This window comes from Convolutriloba macropyga, chromosome 1, assembly GCF_964194025.1.
Source record: "Convolutriloba macropyga chromosome 1, txConMacr16.3, whole genome shotgun sequence".
In the NCBI taxonomy this organism is placed as follows: domain Eukaryota; kingdom Metazoa; phylum Xenacoelomorpha; order Acoela; family Convolutidae; genus Convolutriloba; species Convolutriloba macropyga.
Window position 1 is genome coordinate 86,478,647 of NC_134468.1, and position 18,878 is coordinate 86,497,524.

The 18,878-nt window shown below is 33.6% G+C and overlaps 2 protein-coding genes across 2 annotated transcripts in view; both read left to right on the plus strand.

Moving 5' to 3' along the window:
- LOC142353425 (neurexin-1b-like) overlaps positions 1-10,664 on the plus strand; it is a 304,883-nt gene extending 294,219 nt beyond the window's left edge. Inside the window, exons 13-14 of the mRNA XM_075405695.1 lie at positions 4,032-4,826; positions 10,073-10,664. Coding sequence (XP_075261810.1) covers positions 4,032-4,826; positions 10,073-10,251 — 974 coding nt within the window. The 3' untranslated portion in view covers positions 10,252-10,664. The remainder of the gene's footprint in view (positions 1-4,031; positions 4,827-10,072) is intronic.
- Positions 1-18,878, plus strand: part of LOC142343916 (cullin-4A-like) — a 414,013-nt gene that overhangs the window by 131,810 nt on the left and 263,325 nt on the right. The gene's annotated exons all lie outside the window — the stretch shown is intronic.

Below are 18,878 nucleotides of genomic sequence, written 5' to 3' on the forward strand. Positions count from 1 at the left end.
ATTGAATAAAAGCTTATTGAAGGTTCGATGTATTTTTAGAAATATTTCCATTAAAATTTTTGTGCTTTGTTGAAAGATAATGATAATCGAATGAAGTTGAAAAAGTAAAAGTTTCGATTAACTCCTATTGCTTTCGTCAAATGCCCTCATTTTAAGGGTTGACTTACGAATCAATTCCGTTCTGTTTATTTGTTTATTTTGATTTTGATTTGAATTTATAGCTTTTTATCAAATGACGACAAATCAATTATTTTGTTTATTTTTATTTTGATTTGAATTTATAGCCCAGAATTGAACTCTAACATTATAGAGACACCCTAATTCAGCCCCAGCCCTTTAATTTCAACCCTTAAAAAGTGTTTATTTGTGTCGTGTTGTTGTTCAAAGCAAGAACTCACTGAATGCTGTACATATCCTTTCTTTTATACCACTTTTCCATAATTGATAATTCCCACTCCTTGTTACGACTGCCGTTTCTCTCCTCAAAGAGGTTTTTTTAAGTGATTTTAATAGCTCTTTCTCCATCTTAACACTCGATAAAATCACTTTTACAGTCTCAGTTTTAGCGCTTTATATTCCATTTAAAAACTCCTTTTCCCCTACCCTCCTGATTAAAAATTTCTTTGAATTTTACTTTATAAAAATTTCCATTCATACACCAATTTTGTTGTGGAGTATTAAATGGTATAGGCAGCTATGTGTTTGTAGTTACTGACTGTGTTTTGACGAAAAATGAAGCGCAGTTTGTATAAATAAATTATGTCAAGTTTTTTTTGGAGCAAAAGTGAACAAAAGGGGTACTAAAATGGACCAATCACATCGCTTCTTCGGCATGGAATATTTTCGCACTTTTAATATTAGTTTTCAGCCATTTTGGCGTTCACAACTGAGCTAATTAAAAAATATACGATTATATATTAAGCTGCCTGAATTATGCAAAAACGTATCTATCCATCAAACTTAGATAACATAATAGCTACAAGCGTTTTAACCACACATTGCTTTCCTATTTTATCATCAGAATTTTTGATTTATTAAGCTGGGAATTTTTATCGTACATCGTAACGTTGTTTTTTTGCTACCCCGTATTAAACAATAAACCTATTGTCACTATTTTGGTTAATAATTATTTACTCTCTAAACCGTTTCTTGCTATTTTAAACAAATATAAGTTTATTTTTATTGGAGTTTTTCGAAATGCGATTTTAAAGAATGTTTCAAAATTACGTTATAGCTCTTTACGTTAGAAATCAGTTATCTTTATTCTAGATCATCGATCTAATTATTGCATAAGATTTTTGAGGTAAAGTCGCTTTTAATATCAAAAGACATTCTTGTGATTATAAAGTGCACCAATTTTTGATGAAGTGTTTGCTTTAAGAATAAGAACTCATTTTCAATTTCACTTTGCCCTATACTTGTTCTTTACCCCCAATTTTTGGGCTAGACTTTCAGTCTCCTTTGAGTTCAACTTCAGCCCAATTTCATTTTTTGATGATTTTTTTAAACCTTCAAGTTGCCATCGCGAAGGTTCATTTGCAGTTTTTGGGCCAATTTTAACCTGCAAAATTTGTTTCTCAAGTTTTCGAAATCAAAATTAAATTGCCTCTTGTTATTGTGCTGTAAAAATTGAGCGGAAGAGTTAGAAAACGTCTTTTGAGCATCATTTATTAGCCGCGTTGCGAGTTCTTACAGACCCTTACGGTTGCAAAATTAATAGAAAGCATACATTTTTTGTAATCTGATAAAATTCGGCGCTTATTCATATTTGTATTTGACTATTTTGCGTCTTTAATGGAGCGCAAAATTGCTACAATGTCTGAATTTTATTTCATTTACAGTTGTGTTGCTTTTATTTGATGCAAATTAATTCAGTTTGATCCTTTTCTGTTTATTTCTCTAGTTTATGTATCATTTTCCGATTTGTTGATTTTCAAAATGGCCACAACAAAAGACACACAACAATCAAAGCCCATTGATGAAATTTTTACGAGCGTCTTTCCAATTTCACAATCAAACACTGAACAAATTCCACCGCCAATCAACTATTCACGTTGTATTATGTTCTGTTTGTCCTAAATCTGATCGTTTTTTTCTGTGATTATCCTGGGCCCCCCTAACTATCTTTATATCCCCTTACACTTGGCTGCTTTTCCATTGTCTTGTTTGGAGTTGCTGGTGGTAAAAACATTTATTTTTCCAATAAGAACAACTTGAAACAGGATTGCTCTTCAAACTGTCTGTTGTAAACACGGCTACTCGATAGTGCAAGCGTTGTTTATTATTATTTGTTTGTGTGGTGCAGCTCCTGTTGTTGTTTTTGTTTGTCTTTTGTCGATTGCAACAGCATCGCCATTTCAATAAAGAGGACCGTAAAATATCATTCATCCATAAATCTTGAGTCGCTTTAATTCTTCAGCTTCTATATTGCTTTGTCACAAATTCCACAGGAATAATTTGGAAAAACAAATATCGCCACTCAAAATCTCACTGTCCACTAGTAACCATAATCTTACACCCCACTTTTTATCAGTTTTGCCCCGATTCTTTTCCAGTTTTGACCATCCCAGTGCAGTTTTGAATACCCGGGGCTATTATTTGCTTTACCAATTATTTCTCCACCTCTTGTTATTATGAAACGGTTTTGGATTGTTATTATTGTATTATTTTGTGGCCTTTTTGTTGTTTTTTGCTCGAGCGGAGGCATAAATGATTGAACGAGAGAACAAACGGCGAAAGCGAAAAGAAAGAGAAAAAGAGATCTAGTTTCTGAATTGAGCTGAGCTCGGTAGCTGTCCGCTTGGTGTTGTTTTTGGTATTGGTATTATGATAAGGAATGAATTTGAGTAGAGATGAGTGGTTAGTTGTTTGTTTGTTTGTTTGTTTGGTATGAGGTGAATTTATGGCGAGATTGATTGAATTGTATTGTTTGTTTGTTGTTCCGATCCCCCTGCTTAGCCCGGACAGGTGCTAAGTACCTTTCATCATTTCACTGCATTTCCTCATCCGAAAAATTCACCTTTTCAAATCAGCCAATAATTCAACATCCTTCTATACGCGAATTAAATTACCCTACTGTACCATAATACATAACTTACCATACCTTACCATTATCAACCTTTATCACTATCGCAGTTATTTTTGATAGGGATATTCCATTCTATTTCGTAATCGCCCCTCATTGAGATCTCTCTCAAATTTTTCCCTACATTTTTCCATCCATCTCCTGTAATTCCAGCTATCTTTTTATACCTCCCGTGCCATCAATCTTCTGACCAGGCAAATTGGTTACTGAACAAATCTGAAACGAGCTTATATTTTACACAAAATACTGCAGTTATATATAGGAATATAGATAGATAGGAGGATTGAAAAACGGGGGAGGCATTGTAACCGATGCTGTCACTAAGTCCAACAACCGAATCATAGCCAAACATTATTCTCCACTACCCCCACTTGTATTACTGCTTATTATTACCTCCTCTTTACATCTCAAAAACAACAAAAACAGGCCAAATAAAATATCATATTATACACAAGGCAATCATAGCATCTCAACATCCGGAAGACATTCTTCATTTATTAATTACAACTATTCATTGACTTGCTGGTCTTCTATTGTCACTTTTTTGCATCGATACTTGTCAAAATTCTGGCACACTTTAGATGCAAATTTGCCCGATTTTCACCCTTCTAAGTCAATTTCAAAGTATCGCCCAAATTCGCGATAGATCAAATCCCTATTCGATGGTACACTGTTTGCTGTGTTTATTTTCTGATTTTTAGTTATTACTGTTTTAGTTATAAGTTATATCTATCAGCACTGTCCTTGCCAGTTTTACTGTACTCGAATTTGAGTGTCAGAATGTCTTGGGGGAAATTTTGGTATCTGCTCAAGCTGTACACAATTAATATCCACTTTCAACTTTATCTCAATTACTCAGTATCGATGGCTGCAATACACGGCCAGATAGAATGGTGGGGTGAGTTGTTTACTTTGTTTACGCAATGTTTGTTTTTGTTTGTTTCAGGCAACGTTGACTCAAAACCGGGCGTTCCGACAATGATCATCGATGTCATCGAGCTTGGAACCCCTAAAAATAACGAAGTCGCAAGGAGCTATGGTGAATTTAGCGGCCAGATTCAGGAATTGTTAATAAATAATAACAAATATCTGGACGTTATAACCAAGCCAACGTTTGCAAAGTTTGTGCAAACGACCGCGACGCGTGTTGAAGAAAACGTTCAAATCACAAATTCCGTTTCGTTCCGGTCCGCGTCCGCATGCGTCGCTGTTAAAAGTATACCAGTTAGTAGTGGGGAACTGCGTGTCAGTTTTCGGTTCCGAACCCAATACAACCGAGGTCTGATTATGTACCGAAGCGTACCTGGAGGGGGCGACTTCATCGCTATGGAACTGACTGGAACCGGCCAACTTCGAGTAGTGTTCAACTCTTTACAAGGGCAGAACCAAGAAGCGAAGTACATTGACTCTCCTCAATCCAAACCTTTGAACGACAATCAGTGGCATAGTGTGAGCTTCCAGAGAATCAAGGAATCCGACTACCTTTTCATCAATAATCTCTACGTTGACGGGTCTCCAATCACTGTCACGACTGGACAACCCGGAACCCTAGAACTAACCGGACCCCTGTATGTGGGCGGGGTGTACCGCGAGGTCTACCACCTATTAGACAGTAGAATCCAAAGCCTGGACGGGTTCATAGGGTGCCTGGACAGTTTGCAATACAACAATCAGCCCATTGATTTGGTGGCCGCCGACCGGATTGTTGAGCCGGAAGTTGTATTTACAGGGTGTCCAGATAGTGAGTATTGCGTAATAAGCCAGTTTAGACCCTAAATTTTAGGGTCTTCTCAACAAGTACCCACCTGAGATCATTCATTATTTAAAGCCTATTGGTCGTACCGACCTCATCGTGGCATCAGTTCTTGTGATTCTTCCTTATTAGGAAAGGTGTCGAATAAAAGTAAAATCAGTTTTTTTTAAAAAAAACAAGATAGAGATAATTTGGAAAGTTTTTTTGTTTTGAAACAACTTTTAACCAACTTACAACGGTTTTGATGTTTTGATGCCAAGACCGCTCGGTGTTGGAAAGACAAACTTAAGAAAATGTTGGCGTCATTCTATGTGGTTTTTTATTTTGAGTTTCACAATTGAATAAGAATAATTTTCAATTTACTTTAACTTGAACCTGTTTGACGTGATTTATTGATATTATATTGATATTATATTTTATATTTTATGAATATGCTGTAGGCCATTTAACCATATGATACTGTCGACAAACTTTTCATTTAGCAAGATGTTATTACTTTTCGTGTAATTAGATTGTAACTAGAGATGATTATATATTTTAAAGTATTAGCAACTAAAATCAAAGCTGAGAAGAATTTGCATGAATTCCAACTAATTGGAACTTGGATAAAAACTTTGATCGACCTGGAGTTGAACTTGGAAGTTATAAACCAATTTCACCTTGCCTCAAACTCTACAACCAGTTGATTATTTTGAGAAATTGATTAAAGGAAATATTGTTGGTTTTGAAAATTTCTAAAGCACAAAATTATTTTTATAGCTGCGAAGCTGTAAGCTGAGCGTAGCTATATTGCGGTGCTCTTGGTTTTTTACAATTCAAAGAATTTGAATTGTATTGGGGCGCTGTCTTTTTTTAAGATCTGTTCACACATTTTCATATTTTTTGAAGTCAAATTGGAGTGGTGATTTTGGTCACGCCGAAACAGGAAATGGAGCGAAAAAGCGAGTGGTTTTGCGGCGTGAATTTTTTCGCTCTAATTTTAAAGTAGAGTGAGAAAACGGTGTTTGAACAAAAAAATCGGTTTCTCGGTAGTGGTTTTTTGTTCACATGCGGCAATTTCACTCTGATTTTTACTGTTTTTTCGATTTTTTGGATCGGATTTTTTTCTAAATAGTTTTCCCAATCCATTCACAGCTCATTCTGGACCTAGTTTTTTGTTAGAATCAAAATTACATGTCTCACTAGTGGTTTTTTGTTCTCCATAGCAGCATTTTGTCATTGATTTTCTGGTTTTTTTTGGTTTTTTCATCTGATTTTTTTTAGAAATGGTTTTCCCAATTCACTCATTGTCCGTTCTAGGTCTAGTTGTTTGTTAAGTCAATGAAAATTCTTTGAATTGTACGTCAGGACTTGTCCTGCTATGTTTTTTTGTTTCGTCGTCTGACGCTCTTTTTTCGTTTTACATTTGTTCACACAGCAAAGCTGAAAAAGTCAAATTTTCTGAATGACTTCTTCCGCTCACTAACAGCATTTGCGCGCGTGACGTCATTTCTCACTCGCTTTAGCAAAAAATTTTAGGTTATTTGCGTGATTAGATTTTGATCATACGTGACTTACCTCACTCAATAAAATGACTTTTGCACTTTAAAACTTAGGTTTAATTTGAATTTGTTTAAGGTCAAAGGAACTCATATGTGCAGTAAAGGTCCCTAAAAAGAGGCTTCTGTGGAATGAATTTATAAAACCTTTATTGATTTATCGCTGAATGTTTTTTAGCCTAGTTTTTTGAGCGGCGTCGATTTTTTTTTTTCAATTTAGATCTGTATCTGTTTCTATCTCTATTATATGGCACGCAGGTCTATTCTTTCGCAGCTATTCCGGCAATCTGCCGGCTATGTTTTAAAAATTGTTTAGGTTCGAAAACGTTTGTCTTTAGAAAGACAAAGTTGGCTACTCTATCCATTCTGCATCTGTTCCTGTCTATATTCTACATCACGAAAGTTTGTTTCGCGGCTATTTCAGCACTTTGCCGGTTCTGTTTTTGGCAATATAGGAACTTAAATGACAAATAAAACGCAATTCTTGAATATGTCGTTTGATTATTTTTGAAAACTGCTTCTAAAGTATGAATTTCTGAATTTAATTTCCGTGGTATGATGCCAAACAGATTAGCATGCGCATAGTTTGTTGAGGTTTTAGTATTGTATGTTAATTAAGTGAGATTACTTTAAATTCGGCTTCGTTTGTTCGGTGACTTATCTACCTCGTTAAGTGGTCTTTAAAGTTCGATTGTAATTTGATCTTCATTAACCTGAATTGAAGACACTTTATTTCCGATAAAAACGGAACAATGAGCTAATTATCAGGTAATATGTAAAAAATTTCAGCTATTTATTTTTTTGTATAAGCATGTGTTACTCAATCTCTCTGCACGTACGTACTTTTTGTAATTTGATATCCAGTACTTAGGAAAAAGTGATGCAAAGAATTTCATCTTGAATACTTTTCGTTGAAATCGTAATCTGTCTTTTTTGTTGAATTAAATTTAACTGCTGATGTCATAGTGTAAGTAAAGAAAGGTGTATCGTAAAATCTGTATTATGGGCTCGGAATAATTTTTTGATAAGGAAACAGTAATTTTGGTCTGAATGTTTGCTTTTTAATTGACAATTTTTCGACTTACCTGTTGATTGTTTTCAAAAGCATTATGACTTGTGCAAAGTTTTAGCACAGTGTGTCTTCGTTTTCTGTTTTTCCCAATATAATTCCGCGTCTTTTTCTGTACAGGTGGTTTCTCGGGTCCTAGTATTTGTATGTTATCTTGAAATATTACTCCAGTGTCGGGATATCAGTGCATTTTTTTTTCGAGAAAGTGGAATAGAATTTCTATTTTGCTCAAATATTTAAAACCAGAAGTTATGAATGCTATGGTAACTTAATTGAATTGTGTGACTATTTCAGTTACAGATATTCATTCCAACAGATAAAATTGAGCTAAAAAAGATATTGGTGCAGTTTTGAGTATCAAAATCGAACTCAGTGCGTCATATGAGTCAAAATATTAGCAAAGTAAGTTAGATTACATTCGCGGAAATACATCGATAATTTGAGCTTTGAGTTGTTTTTGAGAGCTATACTCTAACATAAATTTGTTGGTGAAACTCAACTTCGGGTTTTTTTGGAAAAATCTATGGTGATATTAGGTATACATGCGAGATTTTTCAGCTCTCAGCTTTAATTGAGAGCTTTGAGTGGTATAAAATCAGATTTGAGATTTTCTGAGAGTTATACTCTAGCATATACCTGATGGTAAAACTCAACTTAGGATTTTTTCTCAAAAATCTGTTGTAAGGCTATGTCATACCGGAATTAAATTTGTTGTGATTATTTTTTGATTCAGTTACAAATCAAAACAGTAATTGATTAATCATAACTGCCTGTTCTTAATAACCAGGCTTTTTAACCTTGTTAACCCGTGGTTATAATTTTGGTAACAAGCGTATCATATCGTTTGGTACAGTTTTTCTAGACTTTGTATAAATATATATTTATTTAATTTATTTTATTATTTATCTTGAGAACATTTAACACACAACAAATTTTATATAAAATGAAATACTCTTTTTACTCTTTTTGTTTTTATTTATTTATTTATGTATTTATTTAATTATTTATTTATCTATTTATTTATTTATTTATTTATTTATTTATTTGTGTAATTTATTTATTTATATATTTACTCTCAAGAAGGGACAGGCCAGAAAGCCAACAGAAGGCTTGTAGAAGGCCACCCAAAAAAAACAAAACAGTACTGATGCATCAAAACAAAAACGCAAAAGAAAATTGTGAGGTCTTTTCAAGAACAAAATTTTATTTTATTATTATTCATACTTAAATCATAAAGCGCAAAATCAGAATAAAATTGCTAACAAAAATTGAGCATAGGTTAACCTCTTTGATCACAATTTTGACAATTTGAGCACATTTTTAATGTATATATTTCATATTTCTATTAGATTGTTTTTTTTCTAGACTTCATTGGTCCTTAATGCGATGGGGGGGGGGGGGGTTCGAGGGGAAATGCACACTCAATTGAAACTCTTTAGATAGTTTGAAACTATTGGAATTTTTGTTACATATCTATATGCCACATGACTATATTGTTTTATGCTTTAAAAATTGATATCGATGAACCTAATTTTCTAAATGGTAAAATTTCCTTCAATGTGTCAATATTTTAAAAATAGCGCATAAATTGTGATACACATTAAGTAACTTCCGTCTATAGCTCTTGAGATTTTGATTGAGATTCGTTGTGAAACCGATTTCTATTTCAGAGCTCGGTTAACGGAGGCTATGAAGTGTTAGCTTTGTTGCACAAGATTTCCTTTTGCTTTCGATAATTGATGATCACGCGGTAACTGCATCTATGCAAACAATAACAGGTCACTTCAGGTTTCAAATGTTTCCTTGTGCCACTTTTTTCAGAATAAATTATTCACGCCGACCATGCAGGTCTCTATTAGAGACTATATACACTGTAATTGTAAAGTGAGCTTTTGTTTTTTGGTCTCCTTTTCAGAAATTGAAAGTGCGTTTTGCTTGTTTGATTCGTTTGAATGGAAAGTCTATTCAGTGTAACAAGAGAAACAGAGAGAGAGGTAAATTTAAATTGTGAGCTTAGAGGAAGTATACAACTGTTTTTTTTTGCGTCTGCCTTTCAACCACGGCTGAAATGCTTTGTGCTAGGATTTGTTCACCAAATGGCCTTGAATTAGGCTTAGATCGTGCACTTATTCCCGAATTAAGAAGGTGCAACTCGAAGTTTATTTGAAGTAATGCGGCAGGATCTCATGAACATTTTCACTGTTGAGAAAAAAAATTTTTGTTAAAAAAATTACTGTGCTGTCAAATTACAAACATTTTTCACATTGACAATATAATATGGCCATTTGATAATCTTAAACGGATCTATTCTGTTTCGGGCCTCCAGTGTTTTTATACCCCGAATTACAATTTATGTATTGTCATTTATCACGTTACTATGTAAAAAAATAGCACGTGCACCTGGGGGTGTAAACGTTATATACCCACTAAACAGAATAGATCCTATTTTTTCATTCTTTCGAACGAGAAAGGTATTTATGTTATCCATAGCAAATGTGAAAACATTTCTTAGGATGTTAAATCATTTGGCCATTTATTAAGAATTCGAATTTTTTTCATTTCTGACGGGATCGGGTTTTAAAAGAAGATTAATTGTCTTGACTTCATAAAAATGATGTTATTTTTAGGTCCAAAGAAGTCGTTTTGTGACACTAGTAACCCATGTCACAACGGAGGAAAGTGCCTGGGTGACAGCAATAACGGGACTCCTTGTGATTGCGGCAAAACCACCTACAACGGGGAACACTGCAAACAAGGTAACATTGTTGGGTACGGAAACACCCCCACCACCCCCTTCCCCCCGTGAACGAAACTTTTGTTCTCATTAGCCGGTTTGAACAAATTAATGTTTGGTTATGCACAAATAATGGTTTGTATAGCCTGATGAGAGGTGAAACTACTCAATGGATGCTTTCTAGCGAGCAATGGAACAACTGGATACTCAGGACTATAAAAATCGAAAAACTGAAAAAAAATTAATAATTCAGTATTGTTAAAATGCTTTTATGTCTTCAGTATATTTAATATTTTTATATGTTATATTAATATTCATTTTAGATCTTGGTTAATCTTCCATTTTTCAATTAGAAAACAAATTAAATCTACAATGTTTGAACAGCAGTCCAATTCTAATCATCGAAAATTTGTTTCCCGTCCTCCTCAGAAGCTCCGTTTGTTTATTGCAAAAATACGAAAATAAGATACTGCAAAGAAGTCTAACTTGTTAGAGCCAGCTGAAAGCATACTATCCAGATATCAGATCGTCAGGAAAATGTTGTTTTAGTAGTAACAATCTGGCTACTATTGATGCCTATCATGGAGTTCATCTGATCAAAATTCTGAATGAAGGGGGGGGGGGTATTTTCGTGGATTTTTTCCGTGGGGGTTTATTTCCTATCGAAAGTTAAAAGGGGTTTTTTCCGAGGGGATTTATTTCCTAGACCCGAAGATCATTATTCATATGAAAAAGAAAACATTTTTTTTTTAAATTTAGTTGTTGAAAAATGAAAAAGTAAATCTCAATATAAAAAAACAGTCAAATTGCTCAGATTAAAAACACTGCAATGAAACGATCAAAAGCGCCGCAAATGGTTGTTTGTTCTGATATAAAGTTTTTATTAATTAGCCTTAATGGCTAAAGTAATTGCTCAAATTTTAATTTTACACCGCAAACTTCATAATTTTATGGCATTTTAGCTGCTCTAATTATTAGCAAAAAGACAGGCATACTTTATGAAAATGCGATTAGAACTTCGTCCGTTTTCGGTGAGCTACATTATGTGCAGTCTTGCGTAGAAGGTTTTCAATTTAATCGTGCTGCTCTTAATTTACGGAAAACGTTGCTTCGCAATTTCAAGAAATCATTGTTCAAATTAAGCAGATTTTTAGTGAGTATGAATGTAGCGTTGTTTACAGAAGAATAGCAATTTTGTTTTTGGGTTTTCTCCGGAAGTGCGTGTCTCTATTCAAGTCATTACTGTCCTTTGATATGCAGGTCATTGTCACATTTAACCCGCGAAAAAATTTACTCGAAATTGTAAGTGAATTATTTTTTGTAAGCCTTATACATGGGCGAAAGCGTTTCAGAAAGTATTTTGCTTTTGTTTTTTATCTTTTTATGTCCAAAAAACAAAAGCGAAAGTATTTCGCTTTTGTTTTTTATCTTTTTATCTTTTTTGTATCTCCATATAAATGAAATGAGAATGTTTCTCGTGTATGAAAGGAGTTACGATTGATATGGGGGTTAAGGCAATTAAGAGATAATTAAAGGCAGTTTTGATAAGCAGAGTCTGATATTCTTAATTGTGCCAATATACATAGTGGGTCTAGGAAATAAAACCCCACGGAAAAAAACCCCACTTAACTTTAGATAGGAAATAAACCCCCACGGAAAATAACCCCCACGGAAATAAACCCCCATTTTAAAATTGAATTTTGGTTCTGATAGTTTGTTCGGTTGTGATAGCTTCATATCAAGTCCCACGGGCCGCTGAGCCAATAGTAAAGGCGCTAAATGCGCAGTTCTTTAATAGTAAAGTGGTAGTTTATTTCCGTGGGGGTTTATTTCCGTGGGGGTTTATTTCCTATCTAAAATGAAGTGGTTTTTTTTTTGCGTGGGGGTTTCTTTCCGCAACCGTACATAGCAAAGGACTGTACTGGTAATCAGATACATTAGATTTGTATATTTTTTTGTCCATTCATATAAAAAATTATAACAAACGAAAAGTGGAATGGTACGGAGAAATGCTCTTCAAAAGTAAACAGTTTACTCTGTATGGTTGTGATTTGACCGCTTACTCTTCATTGAGCGTCAATGAGTGTATATGGATCTTAATAGTCCCTTATGCGTTGATTTTTTTGTTAACATTTTGATTGATTTTCAGGTTAGTTTTTCCACAAGTCACCATTTCATTTTTGCGTCAAATTTGAATTTTAATCAGCTTAACTCCATTGAACTTCTTTAATCGTTAGTTTCAGCATTGAATTGGATTCCTCGCCTTGTAAATTGAAGCACCCTGATCTTAGGGAGGCTAAAATTTAACCGCAGAGCGACCTTTGTTTGGCTTGATGGTTTTTATTCCTCTCATTTGCATATTGAAAAACTGTTTATTTCCTCGAATAAAGCTACGATTTGTAAAACATATGATATAGAGGCAATATACCGTTATAAGTTTATGTCCAGCTAAGACAGTGTTATATTTAGTACGAAGGACTCTTCGTGATTTCTGGTTTATTGTTAACTCTTGCGTAAATCAAAGCATCCAATTTTTAGGACATAGAAAAATGCGCTTAAGTTGTCAAAACTGTGTTCCAAGGGCTCAAACTATGCTCAATTTTTATTAGCATTTTTTTCTGATTTTACGCTTTTTAATTAAGCATGAATAATAATAATATAAAACTCTGTTTTTGTTTAGACTTTACAATTTTCCTTTACACAATGGTTTTGATGCCTCAATACTGCATTGTTGTTTCTTGCGCAGCCTTCCGTTGGCTTTTTGTCCTCTCCTTTCTTGAGATTATTTCATATTTTATATAACTTCTTTTCTGTTGAATGTTCTCAAGATAGATAGTTAAGTAAATAATTAGATAAATATTTTTTTCTGTATATGCTATCATTCAACAGGTTTGAAAGTGTCACTTTTTTAAATTTAGTGATTGAATTTAGTTTTTGAGTCTTGTTTTGCAGCCTCTTGGTTTTCGAACCGTTGAACTCGGTTCTGTCCTGTTAAGGGCTGTAGTTTACTACCAAAGATAAAATTGAAAAAGTGCTCATCAATTTAATATCAGAAATCCTCAAAGAAAGCTATATCGCAATTTGAGGTCAATGCTTTAGAGCCTTTTAGTCTTATCTGGTTTTCTACGATTGAATGCTAATCGAAAGTTTAAGCGTCATTCTTTCGACATCAGTTGTTATTTTGTTACTGGAAACATCGGAAAATATCGGAAACTATATTTTAGGATATGATTTTTATATGCTAATTTTCAGATTTAAAATTAGGTTTGTAATGTCCAGAAGTAATTGTTTGAAAAAAAATTGTTCGCACTTATTTAACTCTCAAATTCCCTATTTTGGTTCACAAAATTTTACGGAAACCTTAACCTCAGTACTTCCCTTGTTTTAGTTTATTTTTGATACTCTTATCAGTATTACCGTTGCATAAAAATCATTCATTTAATTATTTATCCATTTAATACATCGGAAAAATTGAAAAATCTGTAATGTAACTTCCGCAGCATTTGGCTAATTTGATCACACAATTTTAAGTCCAATTGTTTATTTCAGATGGCCTTTGACATCTTTGATTGAAGCCAAGCTCTGAAAAGACATGAGTTTGGTGTGTAAAAATGTCTGATCTGATTGAAGATGAAAGTTTTAGTTCAAAAATTCTCTATTTCTCACAGCACTGTTTCTAAAATTCATTTTTTAAAAAATTTAACAATAATGTATTAAGTTTTTTTAGTAATCTTTTATTGAGCTTAAAATCTGCTCGATATAAATTGTCACTATAATTTTGCACGTTTCGCGTCAGCCTTTTCGCATTTAGTGGAAAGTATATCATTTGCCCTTTCTCAGCTCTTTGTAGTTAAAAATGTATTTTTTGTTTACCACAGTTGAGAGTCAGTTTTTTCGCTAACTGCTTTAATTCATTGACGCAAGTCAAGAGGAAATTAGTTGTCTTTTTACCCTCTAAACTAGCTGTTGACTTTACTTAAAAAGTGCTTTAAAAGCTTCGCCAGGATTTCTCTCCCTCTGTTAGTTGCACTTTGAGAAAGGCAGCTTTTCCGCATTCCTAGGATTTGCTGACGTCTGATGAGGTGTTAACAGCACTCCATGGTCGATAGACTGACATTCAAGCACAAAATTGGTTTCAAAATGCTATTTGAAAACGTTATTCAACAAAAATTTAAAAAATGTTTCGTCGCAGTACAGTGTAAATTGATTGTGTGAGTGTTTAATTGCTCTCGAACGAATTTTGTGCAATTTTTTTTGCTTGACCGTATTTTTGTGAATGATCGTTTGCTGTTTCAAGCTATTTGAATTTTCATCAAACAAGACGCGCTAAATCTCGAAAAAATTAAGTCTCTTTGTAGTTCTCTTAGAGCCCTCGTAGGCTTTAGGTGCACAGATCTTTGATGCAGCTAAGGGTACAGAACGTCTCGCGTGAAGAGGATTTTTGAATTTTAGCAGGTTTGCACCCCTATCGCTCCACTCCCCCCCTTTTCCGAACCCACCCACAACACTATACCCAATGCGGCTGCCTCACAAACATTAAGTTAGGTTCAAAGTCAACACCTAGTCTGTCATTTGTATCGTTCGAAAACAATGGTTGTGCCGGTAGTTGGTTATATTTATTAATTTACATTCTTAAGTAAATGGCCTACCTAATTTTATTTTTACTAGGCTAATGGTAACCTTTCCGATTTCTGTAGTTTAATATAATATTTTGATTTTGAGTTTTTTTATTTGAATGTTTAGTACGGTAAATCCTGAAATACAACCCAAAGAATTGAATGGAACACTAAAACTACTCTACCTGACCAGCAGACCAATTGAACAATGCCAAATAAACAGCTAAAAGTAGTATCTCAAATTCAAAGATATACAGAAATAATGGCATTCAAAGATTTCTTTTACTTTTAGGATCGGCGTGCTGAAAGCCAAAGTGTTAAAAACCAAGATCTGCTGGAGCTTTTGGCGTCAACATTTTGTACTGAAAAACTGTAATATTAAAGTTCATGCATTGAGACAGCACTGAGCTCAAAATAGATTGAATACTTGAATTCAGAAAAAATGCAAGTGACAAAATATTCCCGAAAAAAGAAAAACAAATATCATCGCAAAATTGTCTAATTCTTCGTACTTACGTTTTCAATGCCGATTGTTCCTTGCTAAACGCTGTATAGCATTCAGCTTGCATGCTAGCAGAGATCCTGCTGCACAGAAAAGGCAATCAGAAGGAAGAGCGATCAGAAATTTCAATTTGAAAAAAATAGCAACAACTACATAATTTTGCTTGACGCTAAAGTTCTTGACGCTAATGTCCACTTAACTATTTACTATGTCACTAAATGATATGTATGAAGACATACACAAGCGTTTTAAAAGCTTCATGGCTCTTATAGATAGAAAATTTGAAACGGTTATTAAAAATTTTCCAAAAAACTTTAAAAAAGTTGCAAGTTTTATTTTAAAGTCTCTAAAATTTATGAAACTATTATCTTAAAGGCATTCAATGGTCACTAAAATTATCCAGTAATTCATTATCAAGCTCATAAAAGTTTAATAGGTCCCTAATGAACAAATTATTAAAATTGACAAAAAATTAGAAAGAACTCGATAGAAAATGGAAATTTTAACAAATGCGAAGATCAAAAACTCAGAAAATGACAAAGACGTTGAAGAACTTGAAAAAAATTGCAAAGTTTACTATCATTTTGGTAATTCAAGTTTGGAAATTTATATAGCACAAAAACGGACATGAAGAAGATTTATGACTTTCAATGGACCTCTATAAGCTTTAAAAAATGTTATTGTGATTCCTATCTGACAAAAAAATTAAAAAACGACGAAAGAAGATTAAAAAAATTAAACCATTTTGACTCAAAAACCTTAACAATTGGATTTCTTGCCTTGAATTTAGGTCTTCGTAGCTCGTCGAGCGCTGTAAGCTCATGAAAAACTACTAAAGCCAGCTTATGGATTGTATTTGAATGTCTGAAGTGAGAATCTTGCTGTCCTCATTGATCATCCTTGCTTTATTGTATTTATACGAAAAAGCTAAATAAATCTATCTAAGCTATCTATTGGATAATGTTTTTTACCTATCTGACGTCTCTTGTATCATTTTCACATGAATTCAATGTTATCTATCGCTGTCATTTAGAATCAAAGTGATTGCGTTCAAGTTTGCTTCAATTGATGGTTGCCTACTACAAAAGGTCAAGTCCAAATTGAGTCGAGATCGCTAAGGCTAGAAGAGTCAACATCCCACGCTGCTTGGGAGCAATTCTTGTTGCCTATAATTAATTGAATTTTAAATTGTTGTTTCGTAATTTTAACGCATCTGATTGTAGATTTCGGCCATGGTGTTACAATTTTATATTAGTTTATCTGTCTCAATTGGTCGATTCAAAAAGGTCTCAAACGAATGAGATTCAATTGACAGATTTTGATACAAGCAGGGTTTTGAAAAAGTCAGTTGTGAACAGCATTCAATTTTGTTATAACTGTGATAGTGAAAGACATTTATTTACAACACGTTCCATAAGCTCCGTATAACCAAATGGCTCAAATTGGTCAAGTTGTTCGACAAATTGGGGGAAAAATGAACACAGAATTCATAAGACATGTTTTTGTATTCCAGAATAAGCATGAACACTTTCCGTATAAATCTTGACCTTTAGAAAAGTGTTCTCCGGTTCTATATTTGCCACGGTTGCTTTTATTTTTATGAAGGCTAATTTTTGAAGACATTAATCGCAAAAAATTTTTGCAATCAATATATTTTTAAAATATTTTTTTCAGTGTACTTTTTTGAGGTTGTTAACCATATACGTCAAAGCGGTGTGAACTACGAACGTAACGTGGATTTTAATAGTTGTCGCGATTGGGCTCTTATATTTAAAAGCTTTAGAAAATTTTACAAACCTTTATTTAATGAGGTATAAGTTTTTGTTTGTAATGACATTTGTGCACTTAAATGATCATTAGGGTGGGTCTCATTTGTTTTGCTAACATTTTACTAACAATTCAGTTATTTCCAAAAGTGAAGGTTTAACAGTCTGATGATTTTGTTAAACACAATGTCGCAAATAGCTTTTTCAGACGTGTTTTTAGTCTAGTTAGATTAAATACAAAGATAGAGAAACAATTATTTTATTATTGAAGGCAGATTGTAACATTTATCACATTTTTGAATATCTCAATTTCAATGTTTCAAGTTTGCAACGAAATTGTCTGAAATTTTTTCTTTTTCACTGTTTTTGATTTTGTTCTCCAGTTAAGAAAAATAAAAGTAGAAGTCAATTAAGCCAAGTGCTGCATATTCTTTAAGTTCATACAAACTCATCTAGTTTTGTTTTTTTTATCTGAAGCAGATATTTGATACCTTGTGAATAGAACAATTTTGTTCTCTGAAAACATAATTTGCTGTTTTATTTCAGCGTACCTGAGCTCGAAACAAAGCAATTATGAAGGAAAAGTCTTTATTCTTAAATGACGCGACTCGAAAGTACTTTGAATAAAAATTTCCTGGTAATTCAGATTTTTAAGCAGTGTCAGTAAGTACTCTAAATTGATGAAGCGGAAGGCAACTTTCCTGTGCTTTTTTAATTGATGCTCAGGTTGATGAAAAAAAATGTTTTTAGCACAATGTTGAGTCAGCATTTAAATGTCTACCATATGAGACGGGTTTAGTATTAAAGCACGTGTTTTGGTTTGTTTAAGTTTCAGGATTTGTGGACCTTAGAGTTCGTGTTGGTTTTCCAAATATAGTCACCCAATATTTATTTCCCACAGTTCTTGCTCTAACTTTCAAATACCCATCAACGAGGAAAATGTTATCTGTAAAAATTGCTTGGATGTATTCTGTTTTGCCCCCCCCCCAGTGTTTTTTATGACCCCCAGTTACAAATTATATGTTGTTATATAGCACGTTACTATGTAAGAAAATAGCACGTGCGCCTGGGGGGTATAAAAAATTTATGCTAACTAAGCGGGGGGGGGGGGGGGGGGGGCAGAATAGATCCAATTGCTTTCTGATTTTTGGGCAAAAATGGAAAAAGATTAAAAATTGTTTCTAACCTCCAGAGTGACATGTTTCTCAGACTAATAACAAGGAGATAATATAAAAAGATAATATATAAATCTCACAAACAAGCTGCCATGTTTTTTTTTTTCATTCGCATGTCAGAACTATTTACAGCGTATGAGTACGTATTGCCTTTCAGAACTAATATTATACTTTTTATGAAGTTGATATTGTTAAACTTTTTCCACGTGATCAAATGATGAATATTAAAAGTATCAGTTAAGTGTGCTCGATCTATTTTGTATTGACCCACAGTTCCTCTTATCACCCCTTTCCCGAGCTAAAAATCGGATGTTGTTATATACAAGTTTTTAAATTGAACGCCCCTTACGGCTGGGAATGATATAAAAATCTCATAAACGGGCTGTCATGTTTTTCTTTCATTTATATGTCAATGCTATTTATAGAATATAAGTTGGTATTGTCTCTCAAGGCTAGTAACATACTTTTTGTGAAGTTAAGTTTATATTGTTAAAGTTATTCCACGTGATCAAATGATGGATGTTAATAGTAATATTTAAGTGAGCTGGATCGATTATGTATTGGCCCACAGATCTCAAATGACTAACAGATAAACAATGAGGATCTTTTACGACCTTTTCCATCCTCCGTATTGCAGATT